General features: G+C 41.1%; 1 protein-coding gene across 1 annotated transcript; it reads right to left on the reverse strand.

Annotated features, from left to right (window-relative positions):
• Positions 1–2,658: 2,658 nt before the first annotated feature.
• tgm5l (transglutaminase 5, like) lies at positions 2,659–11,270 on the reverse strand. Its single transcript, XM_023984436.2, has 14 exons — positions 11,174–11,270; positions 10,443–10,622; positions 10,019–10,252; positions 9,447–9,565; positions 9,054–9,182; positions 8,428–8,605; positions 8,073–8,208; positions 7,787–7,890; positions 7,249–7,488; positions 5,032–5,061; positions 4,606–4,815; positions 4,164–4,321; positions 3,773–3,909; positions 2,659–2,995 (listed from the first exon to the last, which is right to left on the reverse strand). Exons 1-14 carry the CDS (start codon positions 11,178–11,180, stop codon positions 2,842–2,844), a joined length of 2,016 nt encoding a protein of 671 aa, XP_023840204.1. The 5' UTR covers positions 11,181–11,270; the 3' UTR covers positions 2,659–2,841.
• Positions 11,271–20,237: the final 8,967 nt, after the last annotated feature.

Consider the following 20,237-nt stretch of genomic DNA (forward strand, 5'->3'; position numbering starts at 1 on the left):
TGAAACGTCAACACTGTTGACAAGAGTTTGCGGTTCTATAAATTGCGGGTGTGGGTGATATGCTTTTGTGCCATCACTGAGGTAACTGGACAATGCTGTGCCACTGTCCCCTATACTGGTGCTGCTGACAATAAGGTTGACACCTGGTCCTGCCCTGGCTGTGACACGGTCATCTGAAGTCTCTCTCCCTGGCTCTTTCCCTTTCACCACCCTCACTGACACGCTCAGTCTGTCTCCTMGAAAATAAATRAGATGTTTGCCATACTCCTAACTACCGGTACCCAAAACTAAACAATTAATCGCAACAGCAATACCATTGCCTTAAACAAATYGTGGTTCAGTCACCAGTTTAAGTTGAGCRTGGGGGTATCCATGTCATTGTCCAATTATGTCCCTATTTTACAAGTCTAAAAAAAGAGAGAACTCAAAATGTTGCCAAACAAAGACACAACAAACTTACCTGAGACTCCCTGTCTCTGCCAGTCTGTCCCTGCCTATCTGTCCCCAGCTCTGCTGTCTGTGTGCCATCTGTTGCCTGCTCTGCCTAATGACATCATGAAACATTTCCATTAGCATTTCACCTCTTACTTATGAACATTTTATCAACTAGTATTTGAGATATTAGGCTACTGGTTCTTCCTTTGCGTTTTGGTGTACTGAAAAATTCTCTGATGTCTTTTTTCTGCCACGTTTCTACCCGGCTGGCTGGCTACACACACACATAGTGTGCAGGTTATTTACAGTAGGAGATGGGCTTCTATCATATATTATCGTCTATCATTCTATAATGGGCTTCGATCTATCAGGTAGCTAGTCAGCTAGCATATGTGAAACGGATTGCAGTGACAAGGGTTCACCATTTAAGCTACAACCTTTTGTAATTGTAATATAGTTTATGTTTTAGTTTTATATTGACTGKCTTCCCACAATAGCTGAATTTGCAGAGCTAGCGARCGCCAATTCGATTTCTGTGGTGTTTGATATCTTTGCTATTGTCAGTTTACGCCAAGATCGGCACACAGGTGCTTCAAAGTCCCCTAGCGACAATTTAGCTTTTGCAGCGAGACCATTAAAGACATTTAAGACAATGCTAGAAGAGAGTGTAGTTCTGTTCAGTTTGGAGTTCAGTTTATCGCTAACCTTATCACAGGGACTTCGAAGAACGACGCTGCATGCTGGTCTTGGAATAAACTGACGATAGCAAAGATTCCATCTTTGACGACGCCACAYAAATGGAATAGGTKCTAGTTAGCTTGATAGTTAATGTTTGCTTTAGKTTGCTCCATCGGTTTGCTCGCTAGCTCTGCAAATTCAACTATTGTGTGTGTGAACCCTGCCTACATAAAACAAAATTGCTATSGTGCGATTGACTGGATTAACMTTGAGTGCCTTACAGACGGTAGACACTAACCCTCTGTCACCTTGCCAGCTAAGGAACACTACKTTGCATTGCTAGCTTTTCTCATTGACTCGAATTCAAACAGCYRCAAACACTGGTTGATGTTACTGTAGCTAGCTAGAAATCGTCAGCTAACCGCTAGYTAACATAAAGAGTGACCTGTAAATCAATGCAGCAAAAATGAAGACTTGTGACGGTTATAAATGTGTTTTATTGTATTGAGTGGTAGAAGTAAAGAAATGTCTAACATATCCTTTGTTTGAACTACTTACTGGAGGTCAGCCACCAACGACAGACTTGTCAGATTCCCACACATGCACTGTACCAACATCATGTGCCACTGTTGAGGGCTGGGGGGGCAGTGGATCAAACCATTGTGAGGCAAAGGGCGGGGGTTTGCAAACTTTTGAAACTTAAAAACGCGCTATTAAGTGTCTGTAATCAGCACAAGTGCTTTCATTGCGTATTATTAATATTATTGAAATTATATAGTTATGTTTACAATTATATATTGGGTGTGACAAATCATATTCCCCTGTCCCCCCTGGGATTTCAGCCTATGGTACTGTCTACAAAAAATCATTCAAAATAGGCTAGTTGCTACAATGTTGCAATTTTGTTAGCGACATCTTGGGGTTGGACCCTGCCCACCTATGACAAGCTACTGTGGGGGTATTTGAGTTAGAAACAAATAACGTTTTTCAACCATCTACAGAAGGACTAGTAGCTATGCACTACAGTTTGGGGGTTATTTAGCCAGGAGATTACATAGGAAGTATCCAAATACTGACTAGCTGATGTGGTTACGGTAAATATTTTCCCAAGTTTCTCTGTTTAAAAAAGTGTTTTAAAAATATTTATTACATATGACTGTATTAAAATACCTGGTTTGTAGAAATACTAAGAAGATATTGAGGTGATGAGGATGTGGTTTCACTTGACAATAAATCTGTCTTTAAGTGATCTACAATACAGGACAAAGATGAAGACTTCAACTTGTAAGCTTTGTCACTCAGAATTCATTTATCTGATTTGTATACAGATTTGTATAAAAAGTAGTTGCATTTGATAAAAACTAAATTCAATAGACTTGAAACAAACTGAAAACAAACAAAATTAAACAAACAAAATGAAACCTTAACTTGTTCACAGGCCAATGTCAATTGAACAATTAAACCTCATTCTATGTAAAGTCATAAGTGACTATTCAGGTATTGATTACCAACCATACATAAAAAAATAAAAAAAAAATAAAAAAATCAATATAATAAACATCAAACAACAAAGAAAGTTATTATACGAAAGAAAGAAAYACATGTTTTAGTTAAAAATACATAAATATAAATAATATATATAATATATATAATACTTAATTTGTACATGAAATTCCTACCTGAAATACAAGTATATTTATTAGCACCACCTGAATCACTGCAAAATGACTAAGCTGACTTCACAGAGATCATTCTGTAGCCTATAATTTTTGCAGAGTTGTTTTTGAGGACGAGAGTAGCCTGCAACATCTTTTTTCCCACCATCCTCGGAATGAAACTGACGCTCCTCTCCATAGTGCCCCCTGGCTTTAACAGTTGAATACTGCAAGATAGGAAGGCATTTTTATGTTAGGTATTTGTCTGAATGAYGCAACATATGAATTGACAAGACTGGTTATTCATGTGAAGGTTAGGTGAATGGGGGTTAAAGGGGTAGTTCACCCAATTACAAAATTACATATTTGTTTCCTTACCCTGTAAGCAGTCTATGGACAAGATAAGACACTGGCAGCAATCCAGGCTTTGGTTTTGTTTACCTATCTTTCCATGTCAATAGCCCGCTTACAGGATAAGGAAATCAATATGTCTATTTGTAATTTGAGTGAACTATCCCTTTGAATCTAGTGAAGTTAATCTACAGCGTAACATCTCATAATGAAAATGTTGAAGTGCAAAGAGTTTACAGAATGTAGTTTTGCCTCTAAATCTTGTAAAGTTCCCCTGTGGATATCACTCACATTGCCGTGGCTCATATTGCCATGGCACCAAGTAACCATGTACAGTATAGTTACAGCCTTTAGATAAGAGTTTCAATTGTTTCTCCAAATGATCTTATACTGGCGYTTAGGTTTACACAGCGTTACGTTCTGAGCTTGACTAACCATACAAATATTTAAGGACTTATACCTTACGACTATGCCACTCCTTGTGCTTGCACATTCTTTTGCCAATGCTCAATGGAATGCACATTTTTTGTTGTTGTTGGCAGTTACCATCACTGCCTTCCGTCACTCCTTACGTAAGAAATGTTTTCGAGTTGACGTCTGAGACACCCAAGAAGGAAAATCATTCAAAGAACACTTAAAGAACATGTTCTTACCTTGAGTGCATTTCCCCCTCGATCAAACCAGAGCCAGTCACGGTTAATAGGCCGCTCACAGGTACAGAGAAGGGGTTGCAGAAGACTACGAGGGCTGTGTGCTCCTTGTGTGGCATGACGGAGTCTTCATCTGCAATCTAAAGAATAAAAAGGTTAAAGCTATGTCCTTCGTCTGCACACATAGTACACAGGATTTTATCAACCCATTTGTTTTAGGTATAAAACAAGTAATGGACCTATTTCACATAGCAAATCACTGTCTAAACATAGCTATATTGTTTAGTCTAGGACTTAATTGCTTGAATGTTGACGCAAGATGTATAACAGACGTTCAAATACCCTGTGTGAAGTTAATTTGGTGTGTAGAGACTTTCTGAAGAGATGTCTGTACCTGTATGGAGAGTTGAGGGCTGGTGATGTTGAACTCCTCTGAGGCCAAGACTCTCTCCTGAGTGTACTCGTCCTCCATGACCACAGCCAGGTTGACCAAGTCATCTCCCATCAGAGACTCATACTGGGCATGGTCGATCAGGTGATGAATGGCCTTAGCTGGAGGGAGGGCGAGGGAGAGGGAGAAAAAGTGAGGGGGGAACCAATTAGTGAATACATGAGGTAGGTTCAACAAAATGGTATGGTGTCCCTGAATTGTTCCATATGACCAAAGACAGAATTTTAAGGAAAATTACTACTTTTAAGTGGTATAGTAGGCATGTCAAGAAATACAACACATTTCATTTCATAGATCTGTGTGGAGGGAGTACAGTATCTTTAGGGTGCTAGCCATATGACATTATGCGCCAATATTAACGTTAGCGATGCGTTAAGGTTCCTACCTTCATGCGGCGCTATCCGGATGACGTTATGGACCTCCCAGAAGGTGTCTGAGGGACTACGGTTGTACTCCTTGGTCTGAGCGTTGACATGCTCCCTCAGCACCTTGGGGATGCTGTCCATGTTGGTGACCATGACTGTGAAGGTTATGTTTTCCCCAGCCACAGGCACTTTAGGGAGGCTCAGAGACACTAAGAGGCCCTGGGTTGACCCTATGAGACACATGTGAATGGAACATTAAATGAAGTGTATTATGTCAATGACTCAAAGAAGTGTAATATGTCAAGGACTCAAGGAAGTGTATTATGTCAATGATTCAATTAAGTGTAGTATGTCGATTACTCAATTAAATGTATGATGTCAATTAAATTTGTGGACAGATGGAATATAGACAGAACCATATAGAAGATCAAATAATCAACACTCACCTCTCTTATGTGTTGATTCTCCTGAAAATGCTAGAGAGAAAAAAACATTGTTAGACATTTGGAAATAGGAATAGGCTTGTAATAAATACTGTTGAATAGTGCTATTTTTTCATACACTGAATGAATAATGTAGCTAGTAAGTTAGCACTTGCACTCTTGCAAATKAATTACTTMAAAATCATACAATGTGATTTTCTGGATTTTTGTTTTAGATTCYGTCTCACAGTTGAAGTGTACCTATGATAGAAATTACAGACCTCTACATGCTTTGTAAGYAGGAAAACCTGCAAAATCGGCAGTGTATCAAATACTTGTTCTCCCCACTGTATATATATAGTAAATATACATATATATATATWCACATACAGACAGTGTATTCGGAAAGTATTCAGACCACTACACTTTTTCCACATTTTGTTACCTTACAGCCTTAATCTAAAATGGATTCAATATTTTTTCCCCTCATTAATCTACACACAATACCCCATAATGACAGAGCAAAAAAAAAATCTAAATGTTCGAACATTTATTTAAAATAAAAAACATAAATATCTTATTTACATAAATATTCAGACCCTTTGCTATGATACTCAAAATTTAGCTCAGGTACATTCTGTTAACATTGATCATCCTTGAGATGTTTCTACAACTTCATTGGAGTCCACCTGTGGTAAATTCAATTGATTGGACATGCTTTGGAAAGGCACACACCTGTCTATATAAGGTCCCACAGTTGACAGTGCATGTCAGAGCAAAAAAGTCATGAGGTCAAATGAATTGCCCGTAGAGCTCCGAGACAGTATTGTGTCAAGTTACAGATCTGGGGAAAGGTACCAAAACATTTCTGCAGCATTGAAGGTCCCCAAGAACACAGTGGCCTCCATCATTGTTACATGGAAGAAGTTTAGAACTACCAAGACTCTTCCTAGAGCTGACCGCCCAAAACTCAAGCAATCAGGGGAGAAGGGCCTTGGTCAAGGAGGACCAAGAACCTAATGGTCACTCTGACAGAGCTCCAGAGTTCCTCTGTGGAGATGGGAGAACCTTCCAGAAGGACAACCATTTCTGCAGCACTCCACCAATCAGGCCTTTATGGTAGAGAGGCCAGATGGAAGCCACTCCTCAGTGAAAGGGACATGACAGCCCCCTTGCAATTTGCCAAAAGGCACCTAAAGGACTGTCAGACCATGAGAAACAGGATTCTCTGGTCTGATGAAACCAAGTTTTAACTATTTGGCCTGAATGCCAAGCATAAGGTCTGGAGGAAACCAGGCACCGCTCATCACCTGGCCAATACCATCCCTACGGTGAAGCATGTTGGTGGCAGCATCATGCTGTGAGGATATTGTTTAGCTGCAGGGACTGGCAGACCAGTCAGGATCGAGTGAAAGATTAATGGAGCAAAGTACAGAGAAATCCTTTATGAAAACCTGYTCCAGAGTTCTCAGGACCTCAGACTGGGGCGAAGGTTCACCTTCCAACAGGACAACAACCCTAAGCACACAGCCAAGACAACACRGGAGTGGCTTCGGGACAAGACTCTGAATGTCCTTGAGTGGCCACGCAAAGAGCCTGGACCTGAACTCGATCTAACATTTCTGGAGAGACCTGAAAATAGCTGTGCAGCAATGCTCCCGATCCAACCTGAAGAGCTTTAGAGGATCTGCAGAGAAGAATGGGAGAAACTCCCCAAATAGAGGTATGCCAAGCTTGTAGCGTCATACCCAAGAAGCCTTGCTGCTGTAATCGCTGCCAAAGGTGCTTCAACACAGTACTGAGTAAAGGGTCTGAATACTTATGTAAATGTGATAATTCCGTTTTTCTAAAAACCTGTTTTTGCTTTGTCATTATGGGGTATTGATGAGGGGAAAAAATGATTTAATACATTTTAGAAAAAGGCTGTATCGTAACAAAATGTGGAAAAAGTCAAGTGGTCTGAATAGTTTCCGAATGCACTGTATTTATATATGTATATATATATATGTGTGTGTGTGTGTGTGTGTGTGGTGTGTGTGTGTGTGTGTGTGTGTGTGTGTGTGTGTGTGTGTGTGTGTGGTGTGTGTGTGTGTGTGTGTGTGTGTGTGTGTGTGTGTGTGTGTGTGTGTGTCTTCATAGTCTACAAATAGTTTATTAACGCTTATCCATGATAGTTACTACAAAGTCTTACCGATTTGATATTAGCATTTGATTCATGGCATCACTTCCTGTTCGACTCACCTTTGGTGGGTTTGTAGTTCCCTGTGATGTTCTGAGGCCTTGGTGAGCCTACGGTCTGGGTGACGATGAGGGAACCAACTCTCTCTGTGTCTGTACTGGAACTCAGCACCTGGCCCTGCTTCACAATGACCGTGTAGACGTCAGCATTCACCTCAGCATACACAAAGGGGATGTCGTAGACCAGGTCCACACGCCGGTCTCTGATAGCCTTCACTGGGGCTGGGCCACAGCAGAAGATTCCTAGGAGGAGGAAATATATGGTGGAGCTTTAGAACTAAAAGCAATAGTAGCCATACTCTTTGATTGATTCCAGTCTGGATGACGTAAAATGTGTCATRAAAATAATAGAAACAGGTAATAGACATATATTAAAAAAAATCTCTGGTTATCAGTGTCGGTGGCTTGTGACAAGTGCAGGGTCTGAATATCATAAAAACTAAAATAATCGTTTTTTACTTGTTATTTATGAATGGACTTTCAGTTTTATTTCATCTAACTTGTATTATGGAGTTTCTATTTAGTCTGTTTCGACTCTGACCTTYGCTCCTCTCCTGCGGGGTTGGATCCAAAACCTGCCATCCGTCAAATCCTGCACCCAGGTCTGGCCGGGTCATCCAACACTCCACCCATACATGGAAATTCCTGAAATGGGGAACAAAACAGCACATTTTAATACCAAAGACTGATTGATTTTTACATGCAATTACTTACATGYTACTTAAAATACTTCTTGCTATCATATAATCTACTTTCATATTATTTAATCTACAAATAATATTTAATACTCATGGTGTGGTAATAATGTAGACTAGATATCTGCTTACCATATGCTGTCTTTACTGTGAGGTAGTTTCTTGCCCGTCTCAGAGTAAAACTCCTCGATGACCAGGTTGCCGTTGGTGTCATGGGCTGAGTTGAAGTTGGTGATGACACGGGATGGAATACCAAAAGCTCTCATGACTAGGAAGAGATAGAAATACAAGGATGAAGAATTTGTCAATGATTTGACCAATGATTTTCTAACTCGTTATRTTCCTAACAGAAAGACAATCCTGTTCAAATATTCCATTACGATTGTGCCATGATGAACATATACAGAAATTCAGCCGGGAGTGAWATTATTCAATATGCATTGATAAWWYWTTTTTACAATACATACATTTCCAACATATTCATTACCTGTGCACATCACAGCAGCAAACACCCAGCACTGGCCGTACATCACTGGGCTGAACTTGGACTTGGCCCACTGTCTCAAAATATCCGCACTTCCTGTCCACTTGGAGGGGGGCACCCCGTTCTTGAAATCGCCCAACCAGTTCCCTCTCAGGACTCCTCGGTCRTCCTCGCAGTTGATCTGATAGAGAATGACACAATTATCTACCCAATGTTCCCTCTAGGGATCAACAATGTTTATTCGGTAACCATTTATTTGACATTTCTGAMATACCTGGTAACAAGGTACTTACATGGGAATTTTTTCGAGTCCAAAAGTTAAGTACAAAGTACCATTTATTAAATTCAGAGTGAAATCATTTAAGAAAGGTTAACATAGTAAGATGACTCAGCTACATAGAAACAATATTTTTTAATGGCCTTATCACGTAACCTCACTTCAAACCTCATTGCTTGAACTGAAATATAAACACATTGCGTGAGCGTATTATCAGTATTATAGACTGCCAGACATTTCAAGCCAGGACCTGTTTTGTGAGCTCCAGAGCTCCTGAGCTCTTATTCTAATTTCAACACAAAGCGTGAGAGATTAATTTACTATCTGAGGGATCTGAGGCATTGTCACTCACCATGGCAGACACCACCCTACTGAGGTAGATAGGATCAGCGTGGCCTAGGTAGTCCTTCTGCCAGTTCCTGCCGTGCTGCGGGCTGACCTGGAGCAGCTTCAGACAAATATCCAGAATCTCTGGCTCGTACTGCATTGATAGAAACAAAATTGAATATTTATTTATTTATTTACTTTTTTCATCTATGTTATACATTTTTCATTTATGTAATTATTTTGTCAACTTATKTCATTATTTATTCATTTATGGAACAGATTTTTCATTTATTCCTTTATTTATCTTTAGTCATGTATGTTGTCATGTCAAGCCTTTTTGTAGATGTCTCTGGAAAATGTGGTAATTGACTGTGAATGGTATCGTAAAATGTTTTGAAGCTGGTCAGGAGATGCTCACCTGATCGAACGACCAAGGTTTTGATTGAAGGTTTTTAGGGGTCCCCATGTACAATAAACCAGAGTCATTATTTACATATTCCTCTCTCTGGTCTTCGAAGGGAATGTACACTGCATCCTCTGGAGGGAGAACACTTTGATTACTTTAACATCAAACATGTTTGTATCTTATATAATTGGTACTTACTTTGAGAAYGGATCGATGTAGAAATTTGCCAATATGAACCCTTACCTCTCCACCGCAATAACGGAGGTAGGATTCAAAATAGCTGCCATGCATCACCAACGTGATCACACTTAGTAAAGCACTTTTGATGAAAGGCACTGCATTAATGCAGTGTACCATTATCATTTCCAGAAATCTTATTATCCTATYTAATCAAGATTAAAGTTTGCATTTGACTCAAGGACAATCTGTGTTGGGATAAATTCCATTTCATTTTGTGTCTTGAATCAGAATTTCTATTCACTTCTATATTGCTATGAAGCGAAATGGACTTGACCCCAAACCCGGCTACAATCAATACATTTAATCATAGGAGCGGGTTTAAGTCGTCCTGTAGATTAACTCACCGTGGCACCAGGGGTTGCAAAGGAGAACAAAGTCTCCCACCACGTAGCCCTGCTGACCGTGCTGTGTGAGCACGTGGAGCTGAATACTGTAGCGCCCTATGGAGGAAGAGGCAGGGCTGGATATGTACAGAGAGGGAGAGTTGGGGTTCAGGCCTTTGGGGGTGAAGTAGGCACTCCATCGGGAGGGGGATCCCTCCCTGGAGAAGGTGACGGGGAACTCTGCGTACAGCCGACCTGTCGGGAAAAAGGAATGAATATGGGTCAGATAACGCAATGCACACCACCACTATTGTCTCCTTAATTCTCATGAATGGGTGTACTTGAGCTTTCTACAGAGTTAAATACATCATCCATGCTCTGACAAATGTCCTAACCGATTATTGGCAAAACAAATATGACTTGAGCAGTATGTATCACAGTGTACCTAGGAGGATTCTGAACATCAGGGTGTCAGTGTGTGGGTTGAAGGCTCGTCCCTTCAGGAACAGGGTGATTTTGAATGGTGCTCCTCTCCGCACCACCAGGGTTTTAGAGTTGAACCCCTGGGTATAGTGGCTCTCGTGGTTGCCCTGAAGTTCCAGGTTGACATATTGGATTCTCAATTCTGGAGGGAAAGAAACACTGGGCGTTTGTCAATGGAATACTGAAGACTTTAATGTGAGTCAAATGCAGAGATCGGAAACCACATCCAAATGYGGAAATACCAAGATGTTCCTTTTTGCTATTCAATAAGATATCTCGTCTGAATAGTAAATTCTGCTTAGCAGTGCTAATAACACATTTAACAATTCCATCTAGAATAGAAGGATTTAAAAAAAAATGTTTTTTTTTACAGATAATAAAATCATTCAGTTTTGCGTGATGATTTACACTAGAATAATTTCAAGGATTATAAAAGCATACTGATTCAATTGTGGTGTCAAGAGCTCACGGGGKTGCAATGTTGAATTGCCTCGAAAGTGTTATTGCGGATTTACCATGTGACCACAAAACTACAGTTTGACAGTTGAGTAAATCTGAGTTGTGAATCAAAGAATCATACCACTAAACTTTTAATGTCACAGGACAATAAATTGAGTAGTCTAAAAAGAATATAGTGCAATAATAGTCATAAGACATAGCCTAACGATAAGCATAACAAAAGCAGTATCTCACCTTCCATTTGTGTGTGCTCCAGTTCGAAAGGCTCACTGTTTTAGTGATATGGGGAACACTTTCCATCTCTACCTATTTAAACAGTCTCCTCTGCCCCACCCACTGGAGTGTCTGAAGAATTACTGTACAGGGTGTTTGCAAGCAGATTAACTGGTTTCGCCTATGATCACTGACAGGTTTTTAATCRGACTTATAACCTTTATGTGATCGCCTAGGGAAAGAGTTGTACAATAGTCAAGGACATAGGTGTGTTCTTGCGCAGATGACTTACCAATCTGCGTGTTTAGAATGTGAGTGACTAACAGTACCAAAGTACCARCCCACTCAAAAGTACAGTACATCTCAGGTAGCAAGATATGTCCCCTGCTTGCTATTTTCCACTGACACTACGACCAAGGCTATAAATTYGAGTTAGCCACTCAAGACATGATTTGCATTTCTGGCGGGTAGCCCCCATTCAGAGGACCACTATAAGCCCTTGGCAGACAGCTTTTGCATCGCTGGTATTAARCCTCCGCTCAGAGGACAGCTATTTAGCCATGCGTTAATTTGAAGGACAATGGCAAGGAATTTCTCTCATCTCAAATTCGGCCTGCCACCCTTCGGCTACCATAGCCAGCCAGAGGCTGCAAGCTGTTTTGTTGTTTCTATAAATACCTTATATCTGTTGTGATTTTAATTAGATGTAATTTATTTGCCAATTTAAAACACAGTACAACCACACATGGGGACATAATCCATTTACAATCATTACTGATTACACAAAAAGTGATAGGCCTACATCTAAACATTTACAGTTTAAGTTAATGATAAAATGATTATACCCAATAATAGCCTACATTTTTACCATTGTTTTAATATAGGCTACTATATGTTTGAGGCACTAAAAAATGGTTCCTTCTTAGCAATAAATGCCACTACCTAAACTGCCTCAACCACTTGAAGAAAAATGTTAATCACAATGTACAGCAAGTAGGTGGCGGCGCCTCTTCAACCCACAGAAGAAATAGCTACCATCCTACATGGTCATCACTAGTTACCACAGCCACAAAGTCATAAACCCCGCCTATTTCTATAAACTATACTGAACAAAAATATAAACCAACATATAACAATTTCTAAGATTTTACTGAGTTACAGTTCACATAAGGAAATCAGCCAATTGAAATAAATTCATTAGGCCCTATTCTATGGATTTCACATGACTGGGAATACAGATATGCATCTGTTGGTCACAGACACCTTAATAAAATGTAGGAGCGTGGATCAGAAAAATAGTCAATATCTGGTGTGACCACCATTTGCCTCATGTAGCTTGACACATCTCCTTCACATAGAGTTGATCAGGATGTTGACTGTGGATTGTTATCCCACTCCTCTTCAATGGCTGTGCGAAGTTGCTGGATATTGGCGGGAACTGGAACATGCTGTCGTTCTCGTTGATCCAGAGCATCCCAAACATGCTCAATGGTTGACATCTCTGGTGAGTATGCAGGTCATGGAAGAACTGGGACATTTTCAGCTTCCAGGAATTGTGTACAGATCCTTGCATTATGATGCTAAACATGAGGTGATGGCAGTGGATGAATGGCACGAYAATGGGCCTCTGGATCTCGACAGGGTATCTCTATGTATTCAAATTGACATCGATAAAATGTGTGCGTTGTTCACAGCTTATGCCTGCCCATACCATAACCCCACTGCCACCATTGGGCACTTTGTTCATAATGTTGACATCAGCAAACACGCTGTCTGCCATCTGCCCGGTACAGTTGAAACCTGGATTCATCCGTGAAGAGCACACTTCTCCAGCGTGCCAGTGGCCATCGAAGGTGAGCATTTACCCATTGAYGTCAGTTACGACGCCGAACTACAGTCAGGTCAAGACCTTGGTGAGGACTACGAGCACACAGATGAGCTTCCCTGAGACGGTTTCTGAGAAATTCAACGTTTTATCAGCTGTCCAGGTGGAGATCCTGGGCTGGCGTGGTCCACGCCACGTCATCGCTGTGGTATGACTTAAAGATTGCTGTACACCAGCGGAACCCATCCAACTTGAAGGAGCTGCAGCAGTTTTGCCTTGAAGAATGGGCAAAACTCCCAGTGGCTAGATGTGCCAAGCTTATAGAGACATACTCCAAGAGACTTCCAGCTGTAATTGCTGAAAAAGGTGGCTCTAAAAGTATTGACTTCTCGTTGATCCAGAGCATCCCAAACATGCTCAATGGTTGACATCTCTGGTGACTATGCAGGTCATGGAAGAACTGGGACATTTTCATATGCAACACAGCGTCTAGTCTGCCGGAAATACAAACGAAGAAGAATATATTACGCGTTTGTTTACAACCAGACTGTTCGGTTTTTCTCCTTCAGACCAGTCGAAGAAGTTACTTTTGTGCTATTTGTTAAAATGGGATGTGATGGTGGAAGGTCCGAGGTCCCATGATCTCCTGGCTAGCTCGCCAAGTATGTGGTGGAAAATCGTCTTAGAAATATAACAATTACAAGAACTCGTGAATTCAATAAAGGCTTTTAATACAAAATATCATAAGCCGCGCTGGTCCGCGGAACAACCAACTTCCCTGAGCACTGGCTCTGCTTTTATACACATACGAGTCCATCCCACATGCAAATGAAGTTACTTCCCTCAGTCCATCTGCTTTCGGTTAGGTTATAATGGTGGCGGGACCCTTTCATGTCATAAAAATAATATATTTATTATGACTATAGTCCATCTGTTGGTCAGTTGGCTGGCACCCTCCTTTGTGTGTCCCTCTGACATTGGTATTTACAGTTGTCCTATGGGCCTATGTACTTCCCTCATCAGAGCTAGCARATGCACCAAGTGTCATCTTCTCCTGTGGTCTGATGAACACATGTATGTTGTCCTCATCAAAGCTAGCAGATGCACCAAGTGTCGTCTTCTCCTGTGGTCTGTTCACGCTTCTCCTCCTGTGGTCTGAACTAGCAGATGCACCAAGTGTCATCTTCTCCTCCTGTGGTCTGATGTACACATGTCCTTGCTCTATAGTATTACATCTGTCCCTACATGTAACATTAACTCCCACAGGCGTGGGCAATTTTGTTGAGTTTTTCACTCACCACGTTTATTCCCGAAAAATGTCTGTCCTCACTCTGGTTAGCCTATGGACAAACATTAAGAATAAGCTACGTGGTGAGTTGATGCCTGTTCGGCAGCTAGTTAGCTAGATGAATTGATCATGCTACTTTGTATGCGTTGTTTGTTGGAATCCTTGTTTTTGGAACAGATTCCTGTTGGAACGTTCCACAAATTATACCCACCCATGGGGACCGGTTAATATATTTTTTGTTTTTACATTTTGAGGCATTTTTTTCAGTCCCACAAAAAAATGCCAAAGCCCTCACCCTGTCAAGCAGAAACGTATTATGGTGCATGCCTKCCTGTAAGTCTTTGCTAGTGTCTGTGTGATGTGTGTTAGAMACGTGATTTATGTTTCTAGAACCATAAACWGAACATGTAAGGTTCTTGGACTATAACATTAGATTCCTTTAGTCCATTATTGGGCTAGCTAACAAGGAGCTTTATGGCACAGGTGGTAGTCAATCACATAGTTGCACCATGGCTGTTCCCTCTCTRTCACTATTCTTGCAAGCAAAGTATTTCAGATATAACCAAATGCAACTGAACAGTGCCGTGGGCAGGAGMTAAATTGAACGTGTAAATCTTTCTGCACTACAGGTTGACAAATGCAGAGCTGCTGCCCGGTGGAAGTACTGTGCTCTCAGTACAGAGAAATTCCGGCGCCCTATTGTTGCTTGTGATCTGGGAAGGTGAGGACATTTTAAAATCAGTTTGTTGTTGTGAACTAGTATAGTATGACACCATTTTGTATCTAGCAATCTACAATATTTTGTGTTGGCATTATCAGTCTCCTAGGTGTCCCTATTAGATAATTGGATATAATCTGCATTTTAATAATATGAAAATCAGGAAGTAAGTGCTGCTTGTTGATTGGGTGCAGTTAAGAATTAAATGRCGCTGAATATTAGTAGCTTAGTTATAAGCTGCTCTTAGATACTTCTATCACACATGGATTTCATAATCAAAATGCTATTCTTGCTTACAGACTGTATAACAAAGATGCTGTGATTGAGTACCTTCTGGATAAATCTGCAGATAGACCCAACAGCGAGGTTGCATCACACCTTTGTGGCATTAAGGTATGGTAATTTTCCATGATTTCAGCTGAGGCCACATATCATTGCATTATGTAAAGTGAATCAAAGGTGTGTGTGTGTGTGTGTCATTCCACGGGATATAAAGGAGCTGAACCTGATTGACAACCCAGCCTGGGAGGGCGAGAGGAGGAACACCAAAGGGGACCGCTATGAAAACATGGCACAGTGCCATGTTCATCTGTCCYGTGGTGGGCCTGGAGATGAATGGCAAACATAGGTATGGTGTGTGTGTTGCTATGGTGTGCACTAATGAATATGACTATATACAAGCATCTCTACATCTTATCAATGTCTTTCAATGACAAGCGTAGAGTGGGGCATTTTGACCCGGAAGTGTCATCTCACAATGTCTGCATTTTGCTGAGTTCTGGCACTGAATCATGTGCATTAACCTACAGCCTGAGTGCCAGCCTTTCTGTGCTATAATTTTTTAACTCCGTCACAAACCGATCTGGGACCAGGGTATGTGCAGTAGGCCTCAGTGCTAAACTATAGAGATGAGATTCTGAGTGATGTGAGCCACTATTCTATTTGTGGATTGCATTTATTTAATTTTTTTAGGTCCAATGCAGCCTTTTTTTAAATGTATCTCTATTTAAATCATTTCTGGGCAATAATTTAAGAACCGTACTGTAATTGTTTTCAATTAAAATTGTCAAAAATGAACAAAGCTTCTTAGAAAATAGCAATTTCTCAAGCAAGAATTTTACTAGACTGTCTGAGAGTGGTCTAGGTGGGGAGGGGGGGAAATGAAAACGAGTTCTTATTGGCAGAGAGGTTTGGAACTCTTATTGGTCTGTTAACTAGTTTCAAGTATTGTGCACAAGTACAGTGTTTTTGAAATCTGACACAGCGGTTGCATTGAGAAGTTTATCTAAAGTTCCATGTTTAATACTTGTATCTTTTATCAATGTTTCTTATGAGTATTTCTGTAAATTGATGTGGCTCTCTGCAAAATCACCGGATGTTTTGGAGGCAAAACATTACTGAACATAACGCGCCAATGTAAACTAAGATTTTTGGATATAAATATGAACTTTATCGAACAAAACATACATGTATTGTGTAACATGAAGTCCTATGGGTGTCATCTGATGAAGATCATCAAAGGTTAGTGATTAATTGTATCTCTTTCTGCTTTTTGTGACTCCTCTCTTTGGCTGGAAAAATGGCTGGGTTTTTCTGTGACTAGGTGCAGACCTAACAATTGTTTGATGTGCTTTCGTCGTAAAGTCTTTTTGAAATCGGACACTGGTGGGATTAATAAGTTTATCTTTAAAATGGTGTAAAATACGTGTATGTCTGAGGAATTTTAATTATGAGATTTCTGTTTTGAATTTGGCGCCTTGCACTTTCACTGGCTGTTGTCATATCGATCCCGTTAACGGGATTTCAGCCGTAAGAAGTTTTACAAGTAAGTTTAAATAAAACGTTAACACCATGACTACACTGTACTTTATTATTCATAGTGAATTTTTCCTTGCCAGTTCAGTACTTTACCAGTTCAGTAATTTGCTTTTGGTATTTTGAGGAAGGTTAGAGATCTATGTAATCGGACCGACTTGTACTCTGTTTACACCAGGGTACTCCATCTGTCTGCTAGTCCATCCGTCTTCTAATTTGAAGTGTTAACAGTCAAGCGCATAGATATCCAGGAATAGAACAGTTTAATAAAATATTCTAAAACTATATAAGTACAATGTTGAAAATATGCTAAAGATAAAGAATGCACAATTATTGTTCCTCACACAAGCTTCTTATTTATATGATTTATATGTATAAAAAGTTTGACGCTTTGCCTGTTATAGGTCCACCTCTTTCAACAACAATTCTGAGTACTCTGTATGTTTTCACACTTCTAGTGACAACCGGGAAAGCTCCAGTCCTTCCCAGCTCAAAGATGTGCTAAACTGCATCCTGTGCTGAATGGCAACGTCTCCTCAAAGTTGTAGCAGCTCAGAAGTTGTAGCAGCTCAGCCGTTGTTGGTGGTGGCACTTCAGGGAGTCTTTTGTCATCTGATCTCAGGATAATTCCCGGTCTTTACACTACTCTCTGAAGTTCTGGGGTGTAGTCATTTGTAGTTTTCAATGTGTAGAAACTTCACCTTTGAGACTTCTTATTTTAGAGTCTCCTTTAGCTGAAAGATAGAATAATATTTGGTGAGTTTTGTGTCTATAGAATGTCATTACTATCAGTGCAGAACTGTAGTGTTGACATCTGTTGAAAATATAACAGCGATAATGAGTTCTAAGAAATTGTACTTTTAGGGTTTTAGTTCATACAAATATTTTTCACAATTGAGAGGACAACTAACACTTACATATTGTTGTCCTACGCATTATCCAAGGCTCCAAACCATGTAAGTGATTCTGGAAGGACTCCAGCTCAGACGTAGACCTAGATCATGGATGGGCAACTTTGCTTACCGATCTGATTCTGCTCCAATACTCGACATTGGTGGGGGTGGAAACACAAGCTTGCCATCCATTACAAAAAAGATTGCCGTTTTTAAACTGCAGTAAAAGTGCAGTAACTGCAGTCGACTGTGGTATTTTGGACACAGTAATTGTATACTGCAGTTGAACTGCTGTTATATTGTATAATGGCGCCGGAGGGGATGGCTGCTGTTTTACGGGCTCCTAACCAACTGTGCTATTTTGTTTGTTTTTTCGCGTTGTTTTTAACTTCTTTTGTATATAATGTTGCTGCTACAGTCTCTTATGACCGAAAAGAGCTTCTGGACATCAGAACAGCGATTACTCACCTCGAACTGGACGAAGATTTTTCTATAATGAGTCCGACACAAAGGATATATTGCTTTCTCGAGACAAGCCAAAATTTGCGTGAAGAAAAGGCGGAGAAAAAGGGGGTGGAGGTCGTGCTGCCTTCTGAGAATTTGTAGGCGAGTGAGTAAACCTCCACTACCATCTGTTCTATTGGCCAACGTGCAATCATTGGGAAAGAAAATGGATGATCTACGATTAAGACTATCCTACCAATGGGACATTAAAAACTGTAATGTATTATGTGTCACCGAGTCGTGGCTGAAAGACGACATGGATACTATAGAGGTGGCTGAGTATTCCGTGCATCGGTAGGACAATGAAGCTACAACCGGTAAGACGAGGGGCGGGGGTGTGTCTATTTGTAAATAACAGCTGATGCGCGATTTCTAATATTAAAGAAGTCTTGAGGTATTGATTGCCTGAGGAAGAGTACCTCATAATAAGCTACAGACCACACTATCTACCAAGAGAGATCTCATCTATATTATTCGTAGCCGTCGATTTAATACCACAAACCGATGCTTGCACTAAGACCGCACTCAACGAGTTGTATAAGGCCATGAGCAAACAAGAAAATGCTTATCCAGAAGCAGCGCCCCAAGTGGCTGAAGACTTTAATGCAGGCAAACTTAAATCAATTTTACCTAATATCTACCAGCATGTCAAATGTGCAACCAGAGGGGAAAAAAAATCTAGACCACCTTCACTCCATTATAAGAAAATCCCGCTATGCCCTCAGACGAACCATCAAACAAGCAAAGCGTCAATTTAAGATTGAATCCTACTACACCGGCTCTGACGCTCGCTGGATGTGACAAGGCTTGAAAACTATTATGGACTACAAAGGGTAACCCATCCGCATGCTGCCCAGTGACGCGAGCCTACCAGAAGAGCTAAATGCCTTTTACGCTCGCTTCGAGGGAAGCAACACTGAAGCATGCATGAGAGCACCAGCTGTTCCGGACGACTGTGATCACGCTCTCTGTAGCCGCTGTGAGCAAGACCTTTAAACCGGTCAACATTCACAAAGCCACGGGCCAGATGGATTACCAGGACGTGTACTGGCAAGTGTCTTCACTGACATTTTCAACCTCTCCCTGACCGAGTCTGTAATACCTACAGGTTTCAAGAAGACCACCATAGTCACTGTGCCAAAGGAAGCGAAGGTAACCTGCCTAAATTGTTACCGCCCCATAGCACTCACATCAGTAGCCCTGAAGATCTTTGAAAGGCTGGTCATGGATCACATCAACACCATCATCACGGAAACCGTAGACCCACTTCAATTCGCATACCATGCCAACAGATCCACAGATGATGCAATCTCAATCGCGCTACACACTGCCCTTTCCCACCTGGACAAAAGGAACACCTATGTGAGAATGCTGTTCATTGACTAAAGCTCAGCATTCAACACCATAGTGCCCTCATAGCTCATCACTAAGTTAAGGACCCTGGGACTTCGTGACGGGCCACCTTTAGGTGGTAAGGGTAGGCAACAACACATTTGCCACGCTGATCCTCAACACTGGGGCCCCTCAGGGGTGTGTTTTTCATCCCCTCCTGTACTTCCTGTTCACCCACGACTGTGTGGCCAAACACGACTCCAACACCATCAAGTTTGCTGACGACAAAACAGTGGCAGGCCTGATCACCAACAACGATGAGAGTTTCAAGTTCCTTGGTGTCCACATCACCAACAAACTATCATGGTCCAAACACACCAAGACAGTCGTGAAAAGGGCACGAAAACACATTTTCCCCTTCAGGAGACTAAAACAATTTGGCATGGGTCCCCAAATCTTCAAATATGTCTACAGCTGCACCATCGAGTGCATTCTGACCGGTTGCATCATCGCCTGGTAGGGCAACTGCTCGGCATCTGACCATAAGGCGCTACAGAGGGTAGTGCGTACGGCCCAGTATATCACTGGGGCCAAGCTTCCTGCCATCCAGGACCTATATACTAGGCGGTGTCAGAGGAAGACACAAAAAATGGTCATGACTGTTCTCTCTCGTACCAGAAGTCTTGGACCAAAAGGCTCCTTAACAGCTT

This window comes from Salvelinus sp. IW2-2015, linkage group LG1, assembly GCF_002910315.2.
Source record: "Salvelinus sp. IW2-2015 linkage group LG1, ASM291031v2, whole genome shotgun sequence".
Classification (NCBI taxonomy): domain Eukaryota; kingdom Metazoa; phylum Chordata; class Actinopteri; order Salmoniformes; family Salmonidae; genus Salvelinus; species Salvelinus sp. IW2-2015.